Raw genomic sequence first — 20,217 nt, 5'->3', positions numbered from 1 at the left:
AGAAGTTGCTTTTTGACCTCTCCTTTTACCGGAATAAACAACAAACAAGGAAGATGTTTGTCTAAGATCCTTTGTAGCATCTAAATAGAATTTTAGAGCGCGAACAACATCCAAATTGTGCAACAAACGTTCCTTCTTTGAAACTGGTTTCGGACACAGAGAAGGTACGATAATCTCCTGGTTAATGTTTTTGTTAGAAACAACTTTTGGAAGAAAACCAGGTTTAGTACGTAAAACCACCTTATCTGCATGGAACACCAGATAAGGAGGAGAACACTGCAGAGCAGATAATTCTGAAACTCTTCTAGCAGAAGAAATTGCAACTAAAAACAAAACTTTCCAAGATAATAACTTAATATCAACGGAATGTAAGGGTTCAAACGGAACCCCCTGAAGAACTGAAAGAACTAAGTTGAGACTCCAAGGAGGAGTCAAAGGTTTGTAAACAGGCTTAATTCTAACCAGAGCCTGAACAAAGGCTTGAACATCTGGCACAGCTGCCAGCTTTTTGTGAAGTAACACAGACAAGGCAGAAATCTGTCCCTTCAGGGAACTAGCAGATAATCCTTTTTCCAATCCTTCTTGAAGGAAGGATAGAATCTTAGGAATCTTAACCTTGTCCCAAGGGAATCCTTTAGATTCACACCAACAGATATATTTTTTCCAAATTTTGTGGTAAATCTTTCTAGTTACAGGCTTTCTGGCCTGAACAAGAGTATCGATAACAGAATCTGAGAACCCTCGCTTCGATAAGATCAAGCGTTCAACCTCCAAGCAGTCAGCTGGAGTGAAACCAGATTCGGATGTTCGAACGGACCCTGAACAAGAAGGTCTCGTCTCAAAGGTAGCTTCCAAGGTGGAGCCGATGACATATTCACCAGATCTGCATACCAAGTCCTGCGTGGCCACGCAGGAGCTATCAAGATCACCGACGCCCTCTCCTGATTGATCCTGGCTACCAGCCTGGGGATGAGAGGAAACGGCGGGAACACATAAGCTAGTTTGAAGGTCCAAGGTGCTACTAGTGCATCCACTAGAGCCGCCTTGGGATCCCTGGATCTGGACCCGTAGCAAGGAACTTTGAAGTTCTGACGAGAGGCCATCAGATCCATGTCTGGAATGCCCCACAGCTGAGTGACTTGGGCAAAGATTTCCGGATGGAGTTCCCACTCCCCCGGATGCAATGTCTGACGACTCAGAAAATCCGCTTCCCAATTTTCCACTCCTGGGATGTGGATAGCAGACAGGTGGCAGGAGTGAGACTCCGCCCATAGAATGATTTTGGTCACTTCTTCCATCGCTAGGGAACTCCTTGTTCCCCCCTGATGGTTGATGTACGCAACAGTTGTCATGTTGTCTGATTGAAACCGTATGAACTTGGCCCTCGCTAGCTGAGGCCAAGCCTTGAGAGCATTGAATATCGCTCTCAGTTCCAGAATATTTATCGGTAGAAGAGATTCTTCCCGAGACCAAAGACCCTGAGCTTTCAGGGATCCCCAGACCGCGCCCCAGCCCATCAGACTGGCGTCGGTCGTGACGATGACCCACTCCGGTCTGCGGAATGTCATCCCTTGTGACAGGTTGTCCAGGGACAGCCACCAACGGAGTGAGTCTCTGGTCCTCTGATTTACTTGTATCTTCGGAGACAAGTCTGTATAGTCCCCATTCCACTGACTGAGCATGCACAGTTGTAATGGTCTTAGATGAATGCGCGCAAAAGGAATTGAATAATAAAAACTACAGTTAAACACTAAAAAACTCTAAGCCATCTCCGTGGAGATGTTGCCTGTACAACGGCAAAGAGAATGACTGGGGTAGGCGGAGCCTAGGAGGGATCATGTGACCAGCTTTGCTGGGCTCTTTGCCATTTCCTGTTGGGGAAGAGAATATCCCACAAGTAAGGATGACGCCGTGGACCGGACACACCTATGTTGGAGAAAGGAATATCTGGTCTGTCCCATTCCTTAGAAATAATCTCCAGTCTTCATAGGTATTGGAAAAACATCTGAATATGAGGGAGTTTCAAAATATTTATCCATTTTACACAACCTTTCAGGAGCCACTACTACTGTAGAGTCACAATCATCTAAATTTGTTAATACCTCCCTGAGTAACAGGTGGAGGTGTTCTAACTTAAACCTAAAAGAAACTACCTCCGAATCTGAAAAAGTTGCAGAACTTCCAGAATCAGAAAGTTCACCTTCAGATAAAGACTCCGAACCCTCCAACTCATGTTCTTGAGGGGGTAAATTTTAAAATGACACCAGAGAATCAGTATGATTACTGACTCCATGGTCACTCCTTCTCTTACGTCTGTCTTGAAACATGGGAAAGGCAGATAATGTATCAGAAATAGAAGAAGACACTACCTTAGCTATATCCATTAAAGAAATATTTGACGCTAAAGTATTAGTACAGGGCACTGCTTGAGCGGGCGAAATCTCTTGGGACATTTGGGGAGACCGCTGCGAAATACTTTGAATCTCATCTTGAGACCCCTGAGAAGCATCCGCCTTAGAAGAGACTTGCTCATGAAAAATCCTTTCTTTGTAACTCAAGGCCCTCTCAACACATGAGGGACAAAAATAAATAGGTGGTTCAACCTGAGCATTCAAACACATAGAGCAAAGAGCAGATTGATCAGCTTCAGTATCCATCTCTCACATAAAATAAAACTCTTTTTTTCTTTTTTTAAAAATATATGCAACTGTGACTTTAAGACAGAACCAAGGGATAGCCAGCAAAGGTAAATCCCCAACAAGTAAATTTGAGATTGAAAAAATTAACTTAGACCGTTAAGAAATTAATCAGCCTGTGCCTTTAAATTTTAAACCCCAAATTTTTTTACTGCCGTTTTTATAATATAGCAAAAAACACTAAATTAATGCTGATCCAGACACATCTACACCTCAGAAGCCTGCTGAGGTGCCTACCTGCCACCAAACAAGCGATCGACCTCCCAGGACCAACCGGATGCTGATATCAGAGGACCGGAGGAAAAACAGAAAACACCGCTTGCCGGGAGTACTACTACCACCTGACCAAATATTTTATAAACAGTAGCCATGCGGCAGTAGAAACTCCATGCGACTTCTCAGCCCTGATAGCAACCAGAATGAGGAAGCGTGCGAAAATAGGCCCCGCCCATCAAGGGCGTACATCAAAAACTCTATCTAGACCGGTATCCATACTGAAATACATAAAATGTAGTAAAAAATAATAAAAGCAGTCTCCCCAGTGCCTGTACATACTGATTTTGCCAAAAGACAACCCCTATATCTTATTAAAAGGAGTCTTGTCCCGGAGCTGCACAAGCAGCTTATCATAAGTGTCTGTGGTTCCAGAATGAAAAACAAATAGCACTTACCTCCATGCTGCCTGATAGCAGGGTCGTCCATCAGGTGTAAGAGGATCCTATTTCTCCCTCTCATAGCCCTGTGGAAGCAGATCAGCCTGAGTTACCATGCGCTTAGGCTATCTATAATGGGGCAGTAACATCTTAGGAGGCGCAGTGAGAATTATGTCCCACCAGTTCCTAATGCTTTAAAGCCACCAAAAAGCCCTACTGTAGAGACTGATTAGGTCTAGGCTACACCCCAGAGCAAAGTAGTACATTCTGGCACTACTTAAAAACAACAAACTCTTGATTGAAGAATCTTTTTCTAACACCTCACTTTGCCATCTCCTATTACTAACGCAGGCAAAGAGAATGACTGGGTTGGAGGGGAAGGGAGGGACTATTTAACAGCTTTGCTGTAGGTGTTCTTTGCAGGCAGGAGGAGAATATCCCATAAGTAATGAAGATGATCCGTGGACTTATGTCCTTAAGAGGAAATATATATATATTTAAAATCCAAGAGTACATTTATAAAGACCCCAAGTACAAGAAATGGGTGAAAAAGCTTTAATATTACTGCTAGCATCAGTGCTCTATTGGGTTACACTGACATGCGGAGTGTGCCACAAGCATAAGTATTTTTTTGTTTTAATCCATTTTAAAATACTCTATTTTAGATGCAACAGCTAAACAAAATACTTTTTCCTCTTGCTAAAAAACAACTTTTACTTGATTGCTTTTTATTTTAGTCTAAGATAGTGGAGTTTCATTGCACAAAACTGTGGTGCATTCAACATTTTAACAGAGTAAAAAAAACCTAAGGCTATTTCAAAGGGTATTCCAAATGAAATAAGCTAACGGTACAGGCATGATTACTAACTACAAGCAGCTGTTTAATGATTATGTATGGAATATTTATCTCATAATGAAATCCGTATCCAATTTTCATTGCAGTATGTGCATTACCACCATGTTCAAAATCAAATTGCCAGTAATACTATCTGCATGCCAAGAACATTTATAGAGTAAAATTCACCTGTAACAAATATCTTCTTTTATGCACTTCTTTTATATCTTCATAGGCAAATATGCTGCACGTTCTTTTCAGTTGACTGGGGCCCTGTCTTGCACCACGAGGTATGATTGGCTCATGCATGCTGGATGCGAGAACAAAAAGGTCCTGTTATTACATATTCAATACATCTAAATTACGCAACAGTCATCCATCACAACTTTACAGCTAAAATAAATAATGATTACAAGAAACTGGGCTCTTTCTTTCATTATATGTTACAGATAAATGTACAATTTACTATTAACAGAATTGAACCAAGTATGTACTAGCCTTTTTTTATACAGAAATTAAGAGAACAGGTGAATTGATACAATTTCTTTCTATAACAAAATCGGGGGGGGGGGGGGGGGGGGAAATCTGTCACTCACAAGTCAGTCTTCTCACAATTCCACAACGGTTGCTGCATTTGTATAACACTGTGTGCTGTCCCCACTGGCTAAATAATAGTCAGTTCAATTTTAAAATAGGCTGCTATTGCTGGCACATAAAACATAATTTATGCTTACCTGATAAATTTCTTTCTTTCCGGATATGGTGAGTCCATGGAATCATCAATTACTAGTGGGAATATCACTTCTGGTCAGCAGGAGGAGGCAAAGAGCACTACAGCAAAGCTGCTATATATGTCACTTCCCTTACCCATAATTCCCTGTCATTCGGCCGAAGGAAAAATGGAAAAAGAAGATAACACAAAAGTGTAGAGGTGCCTGAGGTTTTAGAAAAAATAACTGTCGAAAAATAAAGGGTGGGCCGTGGACTCACCATATCCGGAAAAAAATACATTTATCAGGTAAGCATAAATTATGATTTCTTTCCTAAGATATGGTGAGTCCACGGAATAATCAATTACTAGTGGGAATCAATACCCAAGCTAGAGGACACAGATTATAAGGGAGGGACAGACAGGTAGACCTAAACAGAAGGCACCACGGCTTGAAGAACCCTTCTCCCAAAAGAAGCCTCAGCTGAGGCAAAAGTATCAAATTTATAAAACTTTGAAAAAGTATGCAAAGAGGACCAAGTGGCAGCCTTGCAAATCTGTTCCACAGAAGCGTCATTTTTAAATGCCCAGGAAGAAGAAACAGCCCTCGTGGAATGAGCAGTTATTCTCTCAGGAGGTTGCTGTCCAGCAGTTTCATAGGCCAAACGAATAATACTCCTTAGCCAAAGAGAAAGAGAGATAGCCGTAGCTTTCTGACCCTTGCGCTTCCCAGAAAAACAAAAAAACAAAGCAGAAGACTGACGAAAGTCCTTAGTCGCCTGAAGATAAAACTTCAATGCACGCACAACATGTAGGTTGTGCCACAAATGCTCCTTAGGAGAAGAAGGATTAGGACACAAAGAAGGAACCACGATCTCCTGATTAATATTCTTAATTCACACCAATATAGATATTTACGCCATATCTTATAGTAAATCTTTCTTGTCGCAGGCTTACGAGCCTGAATCATGGTCTCAATGATCGACTCTGAAAACCCACGCTTAGATATTATCAAGTGTTTAATCTCCAAGCAGTTAGCTTCAGAGAAACAAGATTTTGATGAAGAAAAGGACCCTGAAGTAGAAGGTCCTTCCTTATAGGGAGTCTCCACGGAGTTAGAGACGACATTTCCACTAGATCTGCATACCAGATCCTGCGAGGCCACGCCGGCGCTATGAGAATCACCGACGCCCTATGTATGCTAAACTGAAATACCAAGGGACTGCCAGAGCATCTATCAAGAAAGCCTGTAGATCCCTTGACCTCGAGCCGTACCTCAGAAGCTTGGCATTCTGTCGAGAAGCCATGAGATCCAGTTCTGGCTGTCCCAAATTGAGGATTAAACTGGAAAATACTTCCAAATGGAGTTCCCACTCCCCTGGATGAAAGGTCTGTTGGCTCAGAAAATACGCCTCCCAATTGTCCAGAAAAGACAACAGTTGTGAGACTCCGCCCACTGGATTATGCAGGCCACCTCTATCATGGCCAAGGAACTCCGAGTTCCCCCTGGTGACTGATTTACGCTACCGATGTTATGTTGTCCGACTGGAACCTGATAAATCGGGCTAAGGCCAGGCCAGTAGAGCAGTGAAAATCGCTCTCAGTTCTAGAATGTTTATAGGGAAAACTGACTCCTCCCGAGTCCAAAGACCCTGAGTCTTCAATGACCCCCAAATTGCTACCCAACCTAACAGACTGGCATCCGTGGTCATGATCACCCAGGAAGGTCTGTGAAAGCAAGTTCCCTGGGAGAGGTGTTCCTGAGACAAACACTACAGAAGAGGGTCCCTTGTTGCCTGATCCAGAACTGTTTGCGGAGACAGATCCGCATAGTCCCCGTTCCATTGTCTTAACATTCATAACTGCAGAGGTCTGAGATGGAACCGAGCAAACGGAATGATGCCCATGGAAGCTACCATCAGACCAATTACCTCCATACATAAAGCCACTGATGGCCGAAGAGAGGACTGAAGGACAAGACAAGAGCTGAAGATCTTTGTTTTTTTACCCCTGTCAGAAATATCTTCATTAGTAGGGAGTTTATTATGGTCCCTAAAAACACTACTCTTGTGTGCTGGAATCAGAGAACTCTTTCCCAGATTCACCTTCCAACCGTGGGAGCGAAGAAAACAGAATTTATGTTTACCTGATAAATTACTTTCTCCAACGGTGTGTCCGGTCCACGGCGTCATCCTTACTTGTGGGATATTCTCTTCCCCAACAGGAAATGGCAAAGAGCCCAGCAAAGCTGGTCACATGATCCCTCCTAGGCTCCGCCTACCCCAGTCATTCGACCGACGTTAAGGAGGAATATTTGCATAGGAGAAACCATATGATACCGTGGTGACTGTAGTTAAAGAAAATAAATTATCAGACCTGATTAAAAAACCAGGGCGGACCGTGGACCGGACACACCGTTGGAGAAAGTAATTTATCAGGTAAACATAAATTCTGTTTTCTCCAACATAGGTGTGTCCGGTCCACGGCGTCATCCTTACTTGTGGGAACCAATACCAAAGCTTTAGGACACGGATGATGGGAGGGAGCAAATCAGGTCACCTAGATGGAAGGCACCACGGCTTGCAAAACCTTTCTCCCAAAAATAGCCTCAGAAGAAGCAAAAGTATCAAACTTGTAAAATTTGGTAAAAGTGTGCAGTGAAGACCAAGTCGCTGCCCTACATATCTGATCAACAGAAGCCTCGTTCTTGAAGGCCCATGTGGAAGCCACAGCCCTAGTGGAATGAGCTGTGATTCTTTCGGGAGGCTGCCGTCCGGCAGTCTCGTAAGCCAATCTGATGATGCTTTTAATCCAAAAAGAGAGAGAGGTAGAAGTTGCTTTTTGACCTCTCCTTTTACCGGAATAAACAACAAACAAGGAAGATGTTTGTCTAAAATCCTTTGTAGCGTCTAAATAGAATTTTAGAGCGCGAACAACATCCAAATTGTGCAACAAACGTTCCTTCTTTGAAACTGGTTTCGGACACAGAGAAGGTACGATAATCTCCTGGTTAATGTTTTTGTTAGAAACAACTTTTGGAAGAAAACCAGGTTTAGTACGTAAAACCACCTTATCTGCAAGGAACACCAGATAAGGAGGAGAACACTGCAGAGCAGATAATTCTGAAACTCTTCTAGCAGAAGAAATTGCAACCAAAAACAAAACTTTCCAAGATAATAACTTAATATCAACGGAATGTAAGGGTTCAAACGGAACCCCCTGAAGAACTGAAAGAACTAAGTTGAGACTCCAAGGAGGAGTCAAAGGTTTGTAAACAGGCTTGATTCTAACCAGAGCCTGAACAAAGGCTTGAACATCTGGCACAGCTGCCAGCTTTTTGTGAAGTAACACAGACAAGGCAGAAATCTGTCCCTTCAAGGAACTTGCAGATAATCCTTTTTCCAATCCTTCTTGAAGGAAGGATAGAATCTTAGGAATCTTAACCTTGTCCCAAGGGAATCCTTTAGATTCACACCAACAGATATATTTTTTCCAAATTTTGTGGTAAATTTTTCTAGTTACAGGCTTTCTGGCCTGAACAAGAGTATCAATAACAGAATCTGAGAACCCTCGCTTCGATAAGATCAAGCGTTCAATCTCCAAGCAGTCAGCTGGAGTGAGACCAGATTCGGATGTTCGAACGGACCTTGAACAAGAAGGTCTCGTCTCAAAGGTAGCTTCCATGGTGGAGCCGATGACATATTCACCAGATCTGCATACCAAGTCCTGCATGGCCACGCAGGAGCTATCAAGATCACCGACGCCCTCTCCTGATTGATCCTGGCTACCAGCCTGGGGATGAGAGGAAACGGCGGGAATACATAAGCTAGTTTGAAGGTCCAAGGTGCTACTAGTGCATCTACTAGAGTCGCCTTGGGATCCCTGGATCTGGACCCGTAGCAAGGAACCTTGAAGTTCTGACGAGAGGCCATCAGATCCATGTCTGGAATGCCCCACAGTTGAGTGATTTGGGCAAAGATTTCCGGATGGAGTTCCCACTCCCCCGGATGCAATGTCTGACGACTCAGAAAATCCGCTTCCCAATTTTCCACTCCTGGGATGTGGATTGCAGACAGGTGGCAGGAGTGAGTCTCCGCCCATTGAATGATTTTGGTCACTTCTTCCATCGCCAGGGAACTCCTTGTTCCCCCCTGATGGTTGATGTACGCAACAGTCGTCATGTTGTCTGATTGGAACCGTATGAACTTGGCCCTCGCTAGCTGAGGCCAAGCCTTGAGAGCATTGAATATCGCTCTCAGTTCCAGAATATTTATCGGTAGAAGAGATTCTTCCCGAGACCAAAGACCCTGAGCTTTCAGGGATCCCCAGACCGCGCCCCAGCCCATCAGACTGGCGTCGGTCGTGACAATGACCCACTCTGGTCTGCGGAAGGTCATCCCTTGTGACAGGTTGTCCAGGGACAGCCACCAACGGAGTGAGTCTCTGGTCCTCTGATTTACTTGTATCCTCGGAGACAAGTCTGTATAGTCCCCATTCCACTGACTGAGCATGCACAGTTGTAATGGTCTTAGATGAATGCGCGCAAAAGGAACTATGTCCATTGCCGCTACCATCAAACCTATCACTTCCATGCACTGCGCTATGGAAGGAAGAGGAACGGAATGAAGTATCCGACAAGAGTCTAGAAGTTTTGTTTTTCTGGCCTCTGTCAGAAAAATCCTCATTTCTAAGGAGTCTATTATTGTTCCCAAGAAGGGAACCCTTGTTGACGGAGATAGAGAACTCTTTTCCACGTTCACTTTCCATCCGTGAGATCTGAGAAAGGCCAGGACGATGTCCGTGTGAGCCTTTGCTTGAGGAAGGGACGACGCTTGAATCAGAATGTCGTCCAAGTAAGGTACTACAGCAATGCCCCTTGGTCTTAGCACCGCTAGAAGGGACCCTAGTACCTTTGTGAAAATCCTTGGAGCAGTGGCTAATCCGAAAGGAAGCGCCACGAACTGGTAATGCTTGTCCAGGAATGCGAACCTTAGGAACCGATGATGTTCCTTGTGGATAGGAATATGTAGATACGCATCCTTTAAGTCCACCGTGGTCATGAATTGACCTTCCTGGATGGAAGGAAGAATTGTTCGAATGGTTTCCATTTTGAACGATGGAACCTTGAGAAACTTGTTTAAGATCTTGAGATCTAAGATTGGTCTGAACGTTCCCTCTTTTTTGGGAACTATGAACAGATTGGAGTAGAACCCCATCCCTTGTTCTCCTGATGGAACAGGATGAGTCACTCCCATTTTTAACAGGTCTTCTACACAATGTAAGAATGCCTGTCTTTTTATGTGGTCTGAAGACAACTGAGACCTGTGAAACCTCCCCCTTGGGGGAAGCCCCTTGAATTCCAGAAGATAACCTTGGGAGACTATTTCTAGTGCCCAAGGATCCAGAACATCTCTTGCCCAAGCCTGAGCGAAGAGAGAGAGTCTGCCCCCCACCAGATCCGGTCCCGGATCGGGGGCCAACATTTCATGCTGTCTTGGTAGCAGTGGCAGGTTTCTTGGCCTGCTTTCCCTTGTTCCAGCCTTGCATTGGTCTCCAAGCTTGCTTGGCTTGAGAAGTATTACCCTCTTGCTTAGAGGACGTAGCACTTTGGGCTGGTCCGTTTCTACGAAAGGGACGAAAATTAGGTTTATTTTTGGCCTTGAAAGGCCGATCCTGAGGAAGGGCGTGGCCCTTACCCCCAGTGATATCAGAGATAATCTCTTTCAAGTCAGGGCCAAACAGCGTTTTCCCCTTGAAAGGAATGTTAAGTAGTTTGTTCTTGGAAGACGCATCAGCTGACCAAGATTTCAACCAAAGCGCTCTGCGCGCCACAATAGCAAACCCAGAATTCTTAGCCGCTAACCTAGCCAATTGCAAAGTGGCGTCTAGGGTGAAAGAATTAGCCAATTTGAGAGCATTGATTCTGTCCATAATCTCCTCATAAGGAGGAGAATCACTATCGACCGCCTTTACCAGCTCATCGAACCAGAAACACACGGCTGTAGCGACAGGGACAATGCATGAAATTGGTTGTAGAAGGTAACCCTGCTGAACAAACATCTTTTTAAGTAAACCTTCTAATTTTTTATCCATAGGATCTTTGAAAGCACAACTATCTTCTATGGGTATAGTGGTGCGTTTGTTTAAAGTGGAAACCGCTCCCTCGACCTTGGGGACTGTCTGCCATAAGTCCTTTCTGGGGTCGACCATAGGAAACAATTTTTTAAATATGGGGGGAGGGACGAAAGGTATACCGGGCCTTTCCCATTCTTTATTTACAATGTCCGCCACCCGCTTGGGTATAGGAAAAGCTTCTGGGAGCCCCGGGACCTCTAGGAACTTGTCCATTTTACATAGTTTCTCTGGGATGACCAAATTGTCACAATCATCCAGAGTGGATAATACCTCCTTAAGCAGAGCGCGGAGATGTTCCAACTTAAATTTAAATGTAATCACATCAGGTTCAGCGTGTTGAGAAATTTTCCCTGAATCTGAAATTTCTCCCTCAGACAAAACCTCCCTGGCCCCATCAGACTGGTGTAGGGGCCTTTCAGAACCATTATCATCAGCGTCGTCATGCTCTTCAGTATCTAAAACAGAGCAGTCGCGCTTACGCTGATAAGTGGGCATTTTGGCTAAAATGTTTTTGATAGAATTATCCATTACAGCCGTTAATTGTTGCATAGTAAGGAGTATTGGCGCGCTAGATGTACTAGGGGCCTCCTGAGTGGGCAAGACTTGTGTAGACGAAGGAGGGAATGATGCAGTACCATGCTTACTCCCCTCACTTGAGGAATCATCTTGGGCATCATTGTCATTGTCACATAAATCACATTTATTTAAATGAGAAGGAACTCTGGCTTCCCCACATTCAGAACACAGTCTATCTGGTAGTTCAGACATGTTAAACAGGCATAAACTTGATAACAAAGTACAAAAAACGTTTTAAAATAAAACCGTTACTGTCACTTTAAATTTTAAACTGAACACACTTTATTACTGCAATTGCGAAAAAATATGAAGGAATTGTTCAAAATTCACCAAAATTTCACCACAGTGTCTTAAAGCCTTAAAAGTATTGCACACCAAATTTGGAAGCTTTAACCCTTAAAATAACGGAACCGGAGCCGTTTTTAACTTTAACCCCTTTACAGTCCCTGGTATCTGCTTTGCTGAGACCCAACCAAGCCCAAAGGGGAATACGATACCAAATGACGCCTTCAGAAAGTCTTTTCTATGTATCAGAGCTCCTCACACATGCGACTGCATGTCATGCCTCTCAAAAACAAGTGCGCAACACCGGCGCGAAAATGAGGCTCTGCCTATGATTTGGGAAAGCCCCTAAAGAATAAGGTGTCTAAAACAGTGCCTGCCGATATAATCTTTAAATGATTCCTCAAGGCTAAATATGTGTTATATATGAATCGATTTAGCCCAGAAAAAGTCTACAGTCTTAATAAGCCCTTGTGAAGCCCTTATTTACTATCTTAATAAACATGGCTTACCGGATCCCATAGGGAAAATGACAGCTTCCAGCATTACATCGTCTTGTTAGAATGTGTCATACCTCAAGCAGCAAGAGACTGCTCACTGTTCCCCCAACTGAAGTTAATTCCTCTCAACAGTCCTGTGTGGAACAGCCATGGATTTTAGTAACGGTTGCTAAAATCATTTTCCTCATACAAACAGAAAGCTTCATCTCTTTTCTGTTTCAGAGTAAATAGTACATACCAGCACTATTTTAAAATAACAAACTCTTGATTGAATAATAAAAACTACAGTTAAACACTAAAAAACTCTAAGCCATCTCCGTGGAGATGTTGCCTGTACAACGGCAAAGAGAATGACTGGGGTAGGCGGAGCCTAGGAGGGATCATGTGACCAGCTTTGCTGGGCTCTTTGCCATTTCCTGTTGGGGAAGAGAATATCCCACAAGTAAGGATGACGCCGTGGACCGGACACACCTATGTTGGAGAAAAGACAACAAGATCTCCGTATGAGAGTTTGCTTGTTGAAAAGACGGCGCCTAAACCAGAATGTCGTCCAGATAAGGCGCTACTGCAATGCCCCGAGACCGGATCACTGCCAAAAGAGCCCCCAGGACCTAAAAAAATAAAACAAAAAACTTCACCTCCTCCTTGCACTGCAGGCAAATAGAATGACTGGGGATTATGGGTAAGGGAAGTGACATATATAGCGGCTTTGCTGTAGTGCTCTTTGCCTCCTCCTGCTGGCCAGGAGTGATATTCCCACCAGTTATTGATGATTCCGCGGACTCACCATATCTTAGGAAAGAAATTAAACTTTTACGACTACAATTAAAAAAGGTTTTTAATTTACTATTATCAAAAGTACATCTTTATCCCCAAAGGATGAAATTTTACAGGCGTTAAAGTCAGCTCCAGAGCTTAACACATCTGGCGAGCCAATGACAAGAGACAAATGTGTATAGCCACCAATCACCAGCTAGCTCCAAGTTGTGTATTGCTACCGCTAAGTATATGTACATATTTTCAACAAAGGATACTAAGAAAACAAAGTAAAATTTGATCATAGTAGTAAATTTAAAAAGGTCTTAAATGACATGCTGTAGCCTAATCATACAAGTTTTATTTAGACTTTCCTTTAGGGTAGCTGCCTAATAAGCTCTCAGCCACCTTTAAGGTGTGTGTGTGTGGGGGGCGGGGGAATATCCAGGACAAATCACAAATCAGTCCATAATAATTAGACAAGCTCTGCTCTCATGATTGGTTGTGCAAGAGCAGAAGAGGGCTGCACAAGCATATGCTTGTACACTGTTAAATGCGGGCAGTGGATCATGCCTCACAAGCCCCAAGCACTGACAGGTAGGTTCCCTGGCTTTAAACATTGAATATCCATACCATGTTCAAATGTCAATTGGGGGCTTATATGTGAATTAATGAATGCCTTAGATCTGTATAAAGCTAGTCTAACAACTTATGAAGCTTACACTTCAGAAGTAGATATGGACTTTCTAGTTCTCATCTGCCATCACAATTTATACTTCTATTTTCTATTGAATAATGTCACTCAATCTATAGAGTTCTAAAGAGATGTGATATACGCAGAAAACTAGCCACTGTAATAGCAGCGGCATTGAATATGTTCTGCTTTGCATATTTATGTATTTTCGAAATGATAGATGAAACAAACTCAAATGATAACTGCAATGAGAGAAGTCATAACAGTAAAACTTAATAATACAACCAATTTGTCATATTGTACCACTTTCATATCTGAGAAACCCATAGAATTCTGGAATATGTTCATATTAAACGACAGTAACCAGGGAGGTGTAATACTTTTGTTAAAATCTGTGAATTAACTTTTGCTCTTTAGTTCAAGTTTAGAGATGATTATCAAATATACTTAAAGAGACATTATACCCAAATATTGAAGCACTTTAAAGTGATGCAGCATTGCTGTAAAAAGCGGACTAGAAAAAAATCACCTGAAGATCTTTATATAAAAAAGGAAGATATTTTACCTTAATTTTCCTAAGTATTAACACCCCACTGTAAAAAGACTCTAAGCAGCCAATCAGGATACTGGTCCCAGGACTTGTAAGGCAGTGTGCATCTGGCATGTGCAGGCACAGTCATGTTAGTTTTCTAGTCAGTTTAAGGAAGTTTATTATAAAATCTAACAAGATTTCAGTGAAATTTTATGAGATCACAGCAAGGGCAAAGCATGACATCAGCACTGCTGATGCTGATTGGCTATTGTTTTATTATTTTTTGTTTTTGTTTTCAACTTCCATCTGGACAGCAGCTGAAGTATAACTGTTTACAAAGAAATTACTGTGGTGAGCTAAAGAAATTTTGAGGTAAAATATCTTCCCTTTTTACATACAGATGTTCAGGTGATATTTTCTTGTCAGCTTTTTACAGCTATGCTGCATCACTTTCAAGTTCTTTAGCCAATGAGTATTAATTAATATGTAGTAGATGGCCACTGACAGGGCTGGAAAAATAGCGTTATAGCTTACTAGTCAGGGAAAAAAGGGACAAATCTAAAGAGAAAAAGTGCTAGTTCATCTAATATTAAAATAGGAAAAAGCCTAATTACTTACATATAGGGTTGCCATCTCAACCATGTTTTCCTGGACACTTATGAGTTACACATGCTGCAGGGTGTGCAGGGAGGAATATGAATAGAGCTGTCCAGAAACACAATACATGTTCCTCCCTGCAGCATGTGTAACTCATATGTTCAGGAAAACATGGCTGAGGTGGCAACCCTACTAACATATGCAATTTCTTACTAGTCCAAACTAGTGTAAACTACCAGCCCTGGTTATAAACAACCATGGACTTGTCAGATTAATATATGACTGTCTGCAATTTATTATATTCCATAGCTTATAAAAAAAAGTCTTACTTTGCCGGTAATGTTTCAATATCCCGGATCTCCCTAGTGAGAGTCAATGTAAACCCATCAACCACATAAAAATGTTCTTTGCCAAAGAGAAGCAGGCCTTCACTGGTGTCCAATCCTTGCACCCTAGCGCAGCGATACATGTGCTGAATCTGAAAATAAAGGAGAATAAACTGTAGAGATGCAGATATCACATACGTGAACCCTACATTATGAATACAGGTTTACAATAAATATTGCTCATCTAGTAATGCTACAATAGAAAAAAATGTGCACAATAAACATAGTTGCCACAGGAAAAAAAAAACATGAAAACAATTAAAGTCTCTAATAATTTTATCTTCGGTGCATTGCAAACTTTCTCCATAATGTCAAATGATTTTATCTTAAAGGGACAGTCTAGTCCAAAATAAACTTCCATGATTCAGATAGGGCATGTAATTTTTAACAATTTTCCAATTTACTTTTATCACCAATTTTGCTTTGTTCTCTTGGTATTCTTAGTTGAAAGCTTAACCTAGAAGGTTCATATGCTAATTTCTTAGACCTTGAAGGCCGCCTCTTAAGAATGCATTTTAACAGGTTTTTCACCACTAGAGGGTATTAGTTCATGAATTTCATATAGATAACACTGTGCTCATGCACGTGAAGTTACCTGGGAGCTATCACTGATTGGCTAAACTGCAAGTCTGTCAAAAGAACTGAAAAAAGGGACAGTTTGCAGAGCCTTAGATACAAGATAATCACAGAGGTAAAAAATATATAAATATAACTGTGTTGGTTATGCAAAACTGGGGAATGGGTAAAAAAGGGATTATCTATCTTTTTAAACAATAACAATTCTGGTGTAGACTGTCCCTTTAAATGTTCAACAAATTAGCCCCTTTATGTCACCAGATTTTGCCTTAGTTCATGTCACAATGTTCATGTCACAATTTTCCTTCATATGGGAGTGAAAGAAATAATAAATATAGCGGTTGTATCGCTTAAATTATTAGAGGGTATGAGACCATATTCCTAAGTGTGTGTTATTACAGGGACAAGGAAGAAATTAACCCTCTTTAAAATAAATAGTAAAGCTTTACTAACCTCTAACTGGCTGCATTTATTCTGTTGTATTACTATAAAATCAGCCAATTCTTATTTTAAAAAAAACAACAAATTAACATCCTTTTTACAGCTATTTTTCAAGAGCAAAACTCCACCCCAACTTGCTTTATTTGAAGGGGCCAATTTGGGCTTTAGTCCACAGACAACAAGGCACTGTCATAAAAATAGTATAAAATGCATTGTTTTGCAGTTATCTTATAAAGTCACAGATATGTTGCAGAGTTAGCCTTGATACGTCAGCAAGGTGCATTTCAAGATCTCAGAGTTAGAATTTAATTTAATTATACCAAACTAAACATTTCATATACAAATCTCAAGGGCCTAGATTTGGAGTTTGGCGGTAGCCGTGAAAACCAGCGTTAGAGGCTCCTAACGCTGGTTTTAGGCTACCGCCGGTATTTGGAGTCACTCAAAATAGGGTCTAACGCTCACTTTCCAGCCGCAACTTTTCCATACCGCAGATCCCCTTACGTAAATTGCGTATCCTATCTTTTCAATGGGATTTTTATAACTCCGGTATTTAGAGTCGTTTCTGAAGTGAGCGTTAGACATCTAACGACAAAACTCCAGCCGCAGGAAAAAAAGTCAGTAGTTAAGAGCTTTCTGGGCTAACGCCGGTTTATAAAGCTCTTAACTACTGTGCTCTAAAGTACACTAACACCCATAAACTACCTATGTACCCCTAAACCGAGGTCCCCCCACATCGCCGACACTCGAAAAAATTTTTTTAACCCCTAATCTGCCGACCGCCACCTACGTTATACTTATGTACCCCTAATCTGCTGCCCCTAACACCGCCGACCCCTGTATTATATTTATTAACCCCTATCCTGCCCCCCACAACGTCGCCTCCACCTGCCTACACTTATTAACCCCTAATCTGCCGACCGGACCTGAGCGCTACTATAATAAAGTTATTAACCCCTAATCCGCCTCACTAACCCTATAATAAATAGTATTAACCCCTAATCTGCCCTCCCTAACATCGCCAACACCTAACTTCAATTATTAACCCCTAATCTGCCGACCGAATCTCGCCGCTATTCTAATAAATGGATTAACCCCTAAAGCTAAGTCTAACCCTAATACTAACACCCCCCTAAATTAAATATAATTTAAATCTAACGAAATTAATTAACTCTTATTAAATAAATTATTCCTATTTAAAGCTAAATACTTACCTGTAAAATAAATCCTAATATAGCTACAATATAAATTATAATTATATTATAGCTATTTTAGGATTAATATTTATTTTACAGGTAACTTTGTATTTATTTTAACCATGTACAATAGCTATTAAATAGTTAAGAACTATTTAATATCTAAAATAGTTAAAATAATTACAAATTTACCTGTAAAAGAAATCCTAACCTAAGTTACAAATAAACCTAACACTAGACTATCAATAAATTAATTAAATAAACTACCTACAATTATCTACAATTAACCTAACACTACACTATCAATAAATTAATTAAATACAATTGCTACAAATAAATACAATTAAATAAACTAGCTAAAGTACAAAAAATAAAAAACTCTAAGCCCCCTAATAAAATAACAAAGCCCCCCAAAATAAAAAAATGCCCTACCCTATTCTAAATTACTAAAGTTCAAAGCTCTTTTACCTTACCAGCCCTGAACAGGGCCCTTTGCGGGGCATGCCCCAAGAAATACAGCTCTTTTGCCTGTAAAAAAAAAACATACAATACCCAAGCCCCCCAACATTACAACCCACCACCCACATACCCCTAATCTAACCCAAACCCCCCTTAAATAAACCTAACACTAAGCCCCTGAAGATCATCCTACCTTGTCTTCACCTCACCGGGTATCACACCGATCCGTCCAGAAGAGCTCCTCCGATGTCCTGATCCAAGCCCAAGCGGGGGGCTGAAGAGGTCCATGATCCGGCTGAAGTCTTCATCCAAGCGGGGCAGAAGAGGTCTTCCATCCGATTGAAGTCTTCATCCAAGCGGCATCCATCTGGAGCGAAGCGGCAGCATCCTGAAGACCTCCACCGCAGAACATCCATCCTGGCCGACGACTGAACGACGAATGACGGTTCCTTTAAATGACGTCATCCAAGATGGCGTCCCTCGAATTCCGATTGGCTGATAGAATTCTATCAGCCAATCGGAATTAAGGTAGGAATATTCTGATTGGCTGATGGAATCAGCCAATCAGAATCAAGTTCAATCCGATTGGCTGATCCGATCAGCCAATCAGATTGAGCTCACATTCTATTGGCTGTTCCGATCAGGACATCGGAGGAGCTCTTCTGGACGGATCGGTGTGATACCGGTGAGGTGAAGACAAGGTAGGATGATCTTCAGGGGCTTAGTGTTAGGTTTATTTAAGGGGGGTTTGGGTTAGATTAGGGGTATGTGGGTGGTGGGTTGTAATGTTGGGGGGCTTGGGTATTGTATGTTTTTTTTTTTACAGGCAAAAGAGCTGTATTTCTTGGGGCATGCCCCGCAAAGGGCCCTGTTCAGGGCTGGTAAGGTAAAAGAGCTTTGAACTTTAGTAATTTAGAATAGGGTAGGGCATTTTTTTATTTTGGGGGGCTTTGTTATTTTATTAGGGGGCTTAGAGTAGGTGTAATTAGTTTAAAATTGTTGTAATATTTTTCTTATGTTTGTAAATATTTTTTTATTTTTTGTAACTTAGTTCTTTTTTATTTTTTGTACTTTAGCTAGTTTATTTAATTGTATTTATTTGTAGCAATTGTATTTAATTAATTTATTGATAGTGTAGTGTTAGGTTAATTGTAGATAATTGTAGGTAGTTTATTTAATTAATTTATTGATAGTCTAGTGTTAGGTTTATTTGTAACTTAGGTTAGGATTTCTTTTACAGGTAAATTTGTAATTATTTTAACTATTTTAGCTATTAAATAGTTCTTAACTATTTAATAGCTATTGTACATGGTTAAAATAAATACAAAGTTACCTGTAAAATAAATATTAATCCTAAAATAGCTATAATATAATTATAATTTATATTGTAGCTATATTAGGATTTATTTTACAGGTAAGTATTTAGCTTTAAATAGGAATAATTTATTTAATAAGAGTTAATTAATTTCGTTAGATTTAAATTATATTTAACTTAGGGGGGTGTTAGTGTTAGACTTAGCTTTAGGGGTTAATACATTTATTAGAATAGCGGTGAGCTCCAGTCGGCAGATTAGGGGTTAATAATTGAAGTTAGGTGTCGGCGATGTTAGGGAGGGCAGATTAGGGGTTAATACTATTTATGATAGGTTTAGTGAGGCGGATTAGGGGTTAATAACTTTATTATAGTAGCGCTCAGGTCCGGTCGGCAGATTAGGGGTTAATAAGTGTAGGCAGGTGGAGTCGACGTTGTGGGGGGCAGATTAGGGGTTAATAAATATAATATAGGGGTCGGCGATGTTAGGGCAGCAGATTAGGGGTACATAGGGATAATGTAAGTAGCGGCGGTTTACGGAGCGGCAGATTAGGGGTTAATAATAATATGCAGGGGTCAGCGATAGCGGGGGCTGCAGATTAGGGGTTAATAAGTGTAAGGTTAGGGGTGTTTAGACTCGGGGTACATGTTAGAGTGTTAAGTGCAGACGTAGGAAGGGTTACCGCATAGCAAACAATGGGGCTGCATTAGGAGCTGAACGCGGCTTTTTTGCAGGTGTTTGTTTTTTTTTCAGCTCAAACAGCCCCATTGTTTCCTATGGGGGAATCGTGCACAAGCACGTTTTTGAGGCTGGCCGCGTCCGTAAGCAACTCTGGTATCGAGAGTTGAAGCTGCGTTAAAAATGCTCTACGCTCCTTTTTT

The 20,217-nt window shown here is 41.4% G+C and overlaps 1 protein-coding gene across 5 annotated transcripts in view; it reads right to left on the bottom strand.

Moving 5' to 3' along the window:
• The window catches only part of WDFY3 (WD repeat and FYVE domain containing 3), an 840,855-nt gene that overhangs the window by 88,027 nt on the left and 732,611 nt on the right, over positions 1-20,217 (bottom strand). For all 5 annotated transcript variants that reach the window (XM_053703393.1, XM_053703396.1, XM_053703395.1 and 2 more), the window contains 2 exons: positions 15,295-15,443; positions 4,374-4,494 (listed from right to left, as the gene is read on the bottom strand). In XM_053703393.1, coding sequence (XP_053559368.1) covers positions 4,374-4,494; positions 15,295-15,443 — 270 coding nt within the window. The remainder of the gene's footprint in view (positions 1-4,373; positions 4,495-15,294; positions 15,444-20,217) is intronic.

Source organism: Bombina bombina, chromosome 2 (genome assembly GCF_027579735.1).
Source record: "Bombina bombina isolate aBomBom1 chromosome 2, aBomBom1.pri, whole genome shotgun sequence".
NCBI classification, from domain to species: Eukaryota; Metazoa; Chordata; class Amphibia; order Anura; family Bombinatoridae; genus Bombina; species Bombina bombina.
This window is presented reverse-complemented; position numbering and strand designations above follow the sequence as displayed.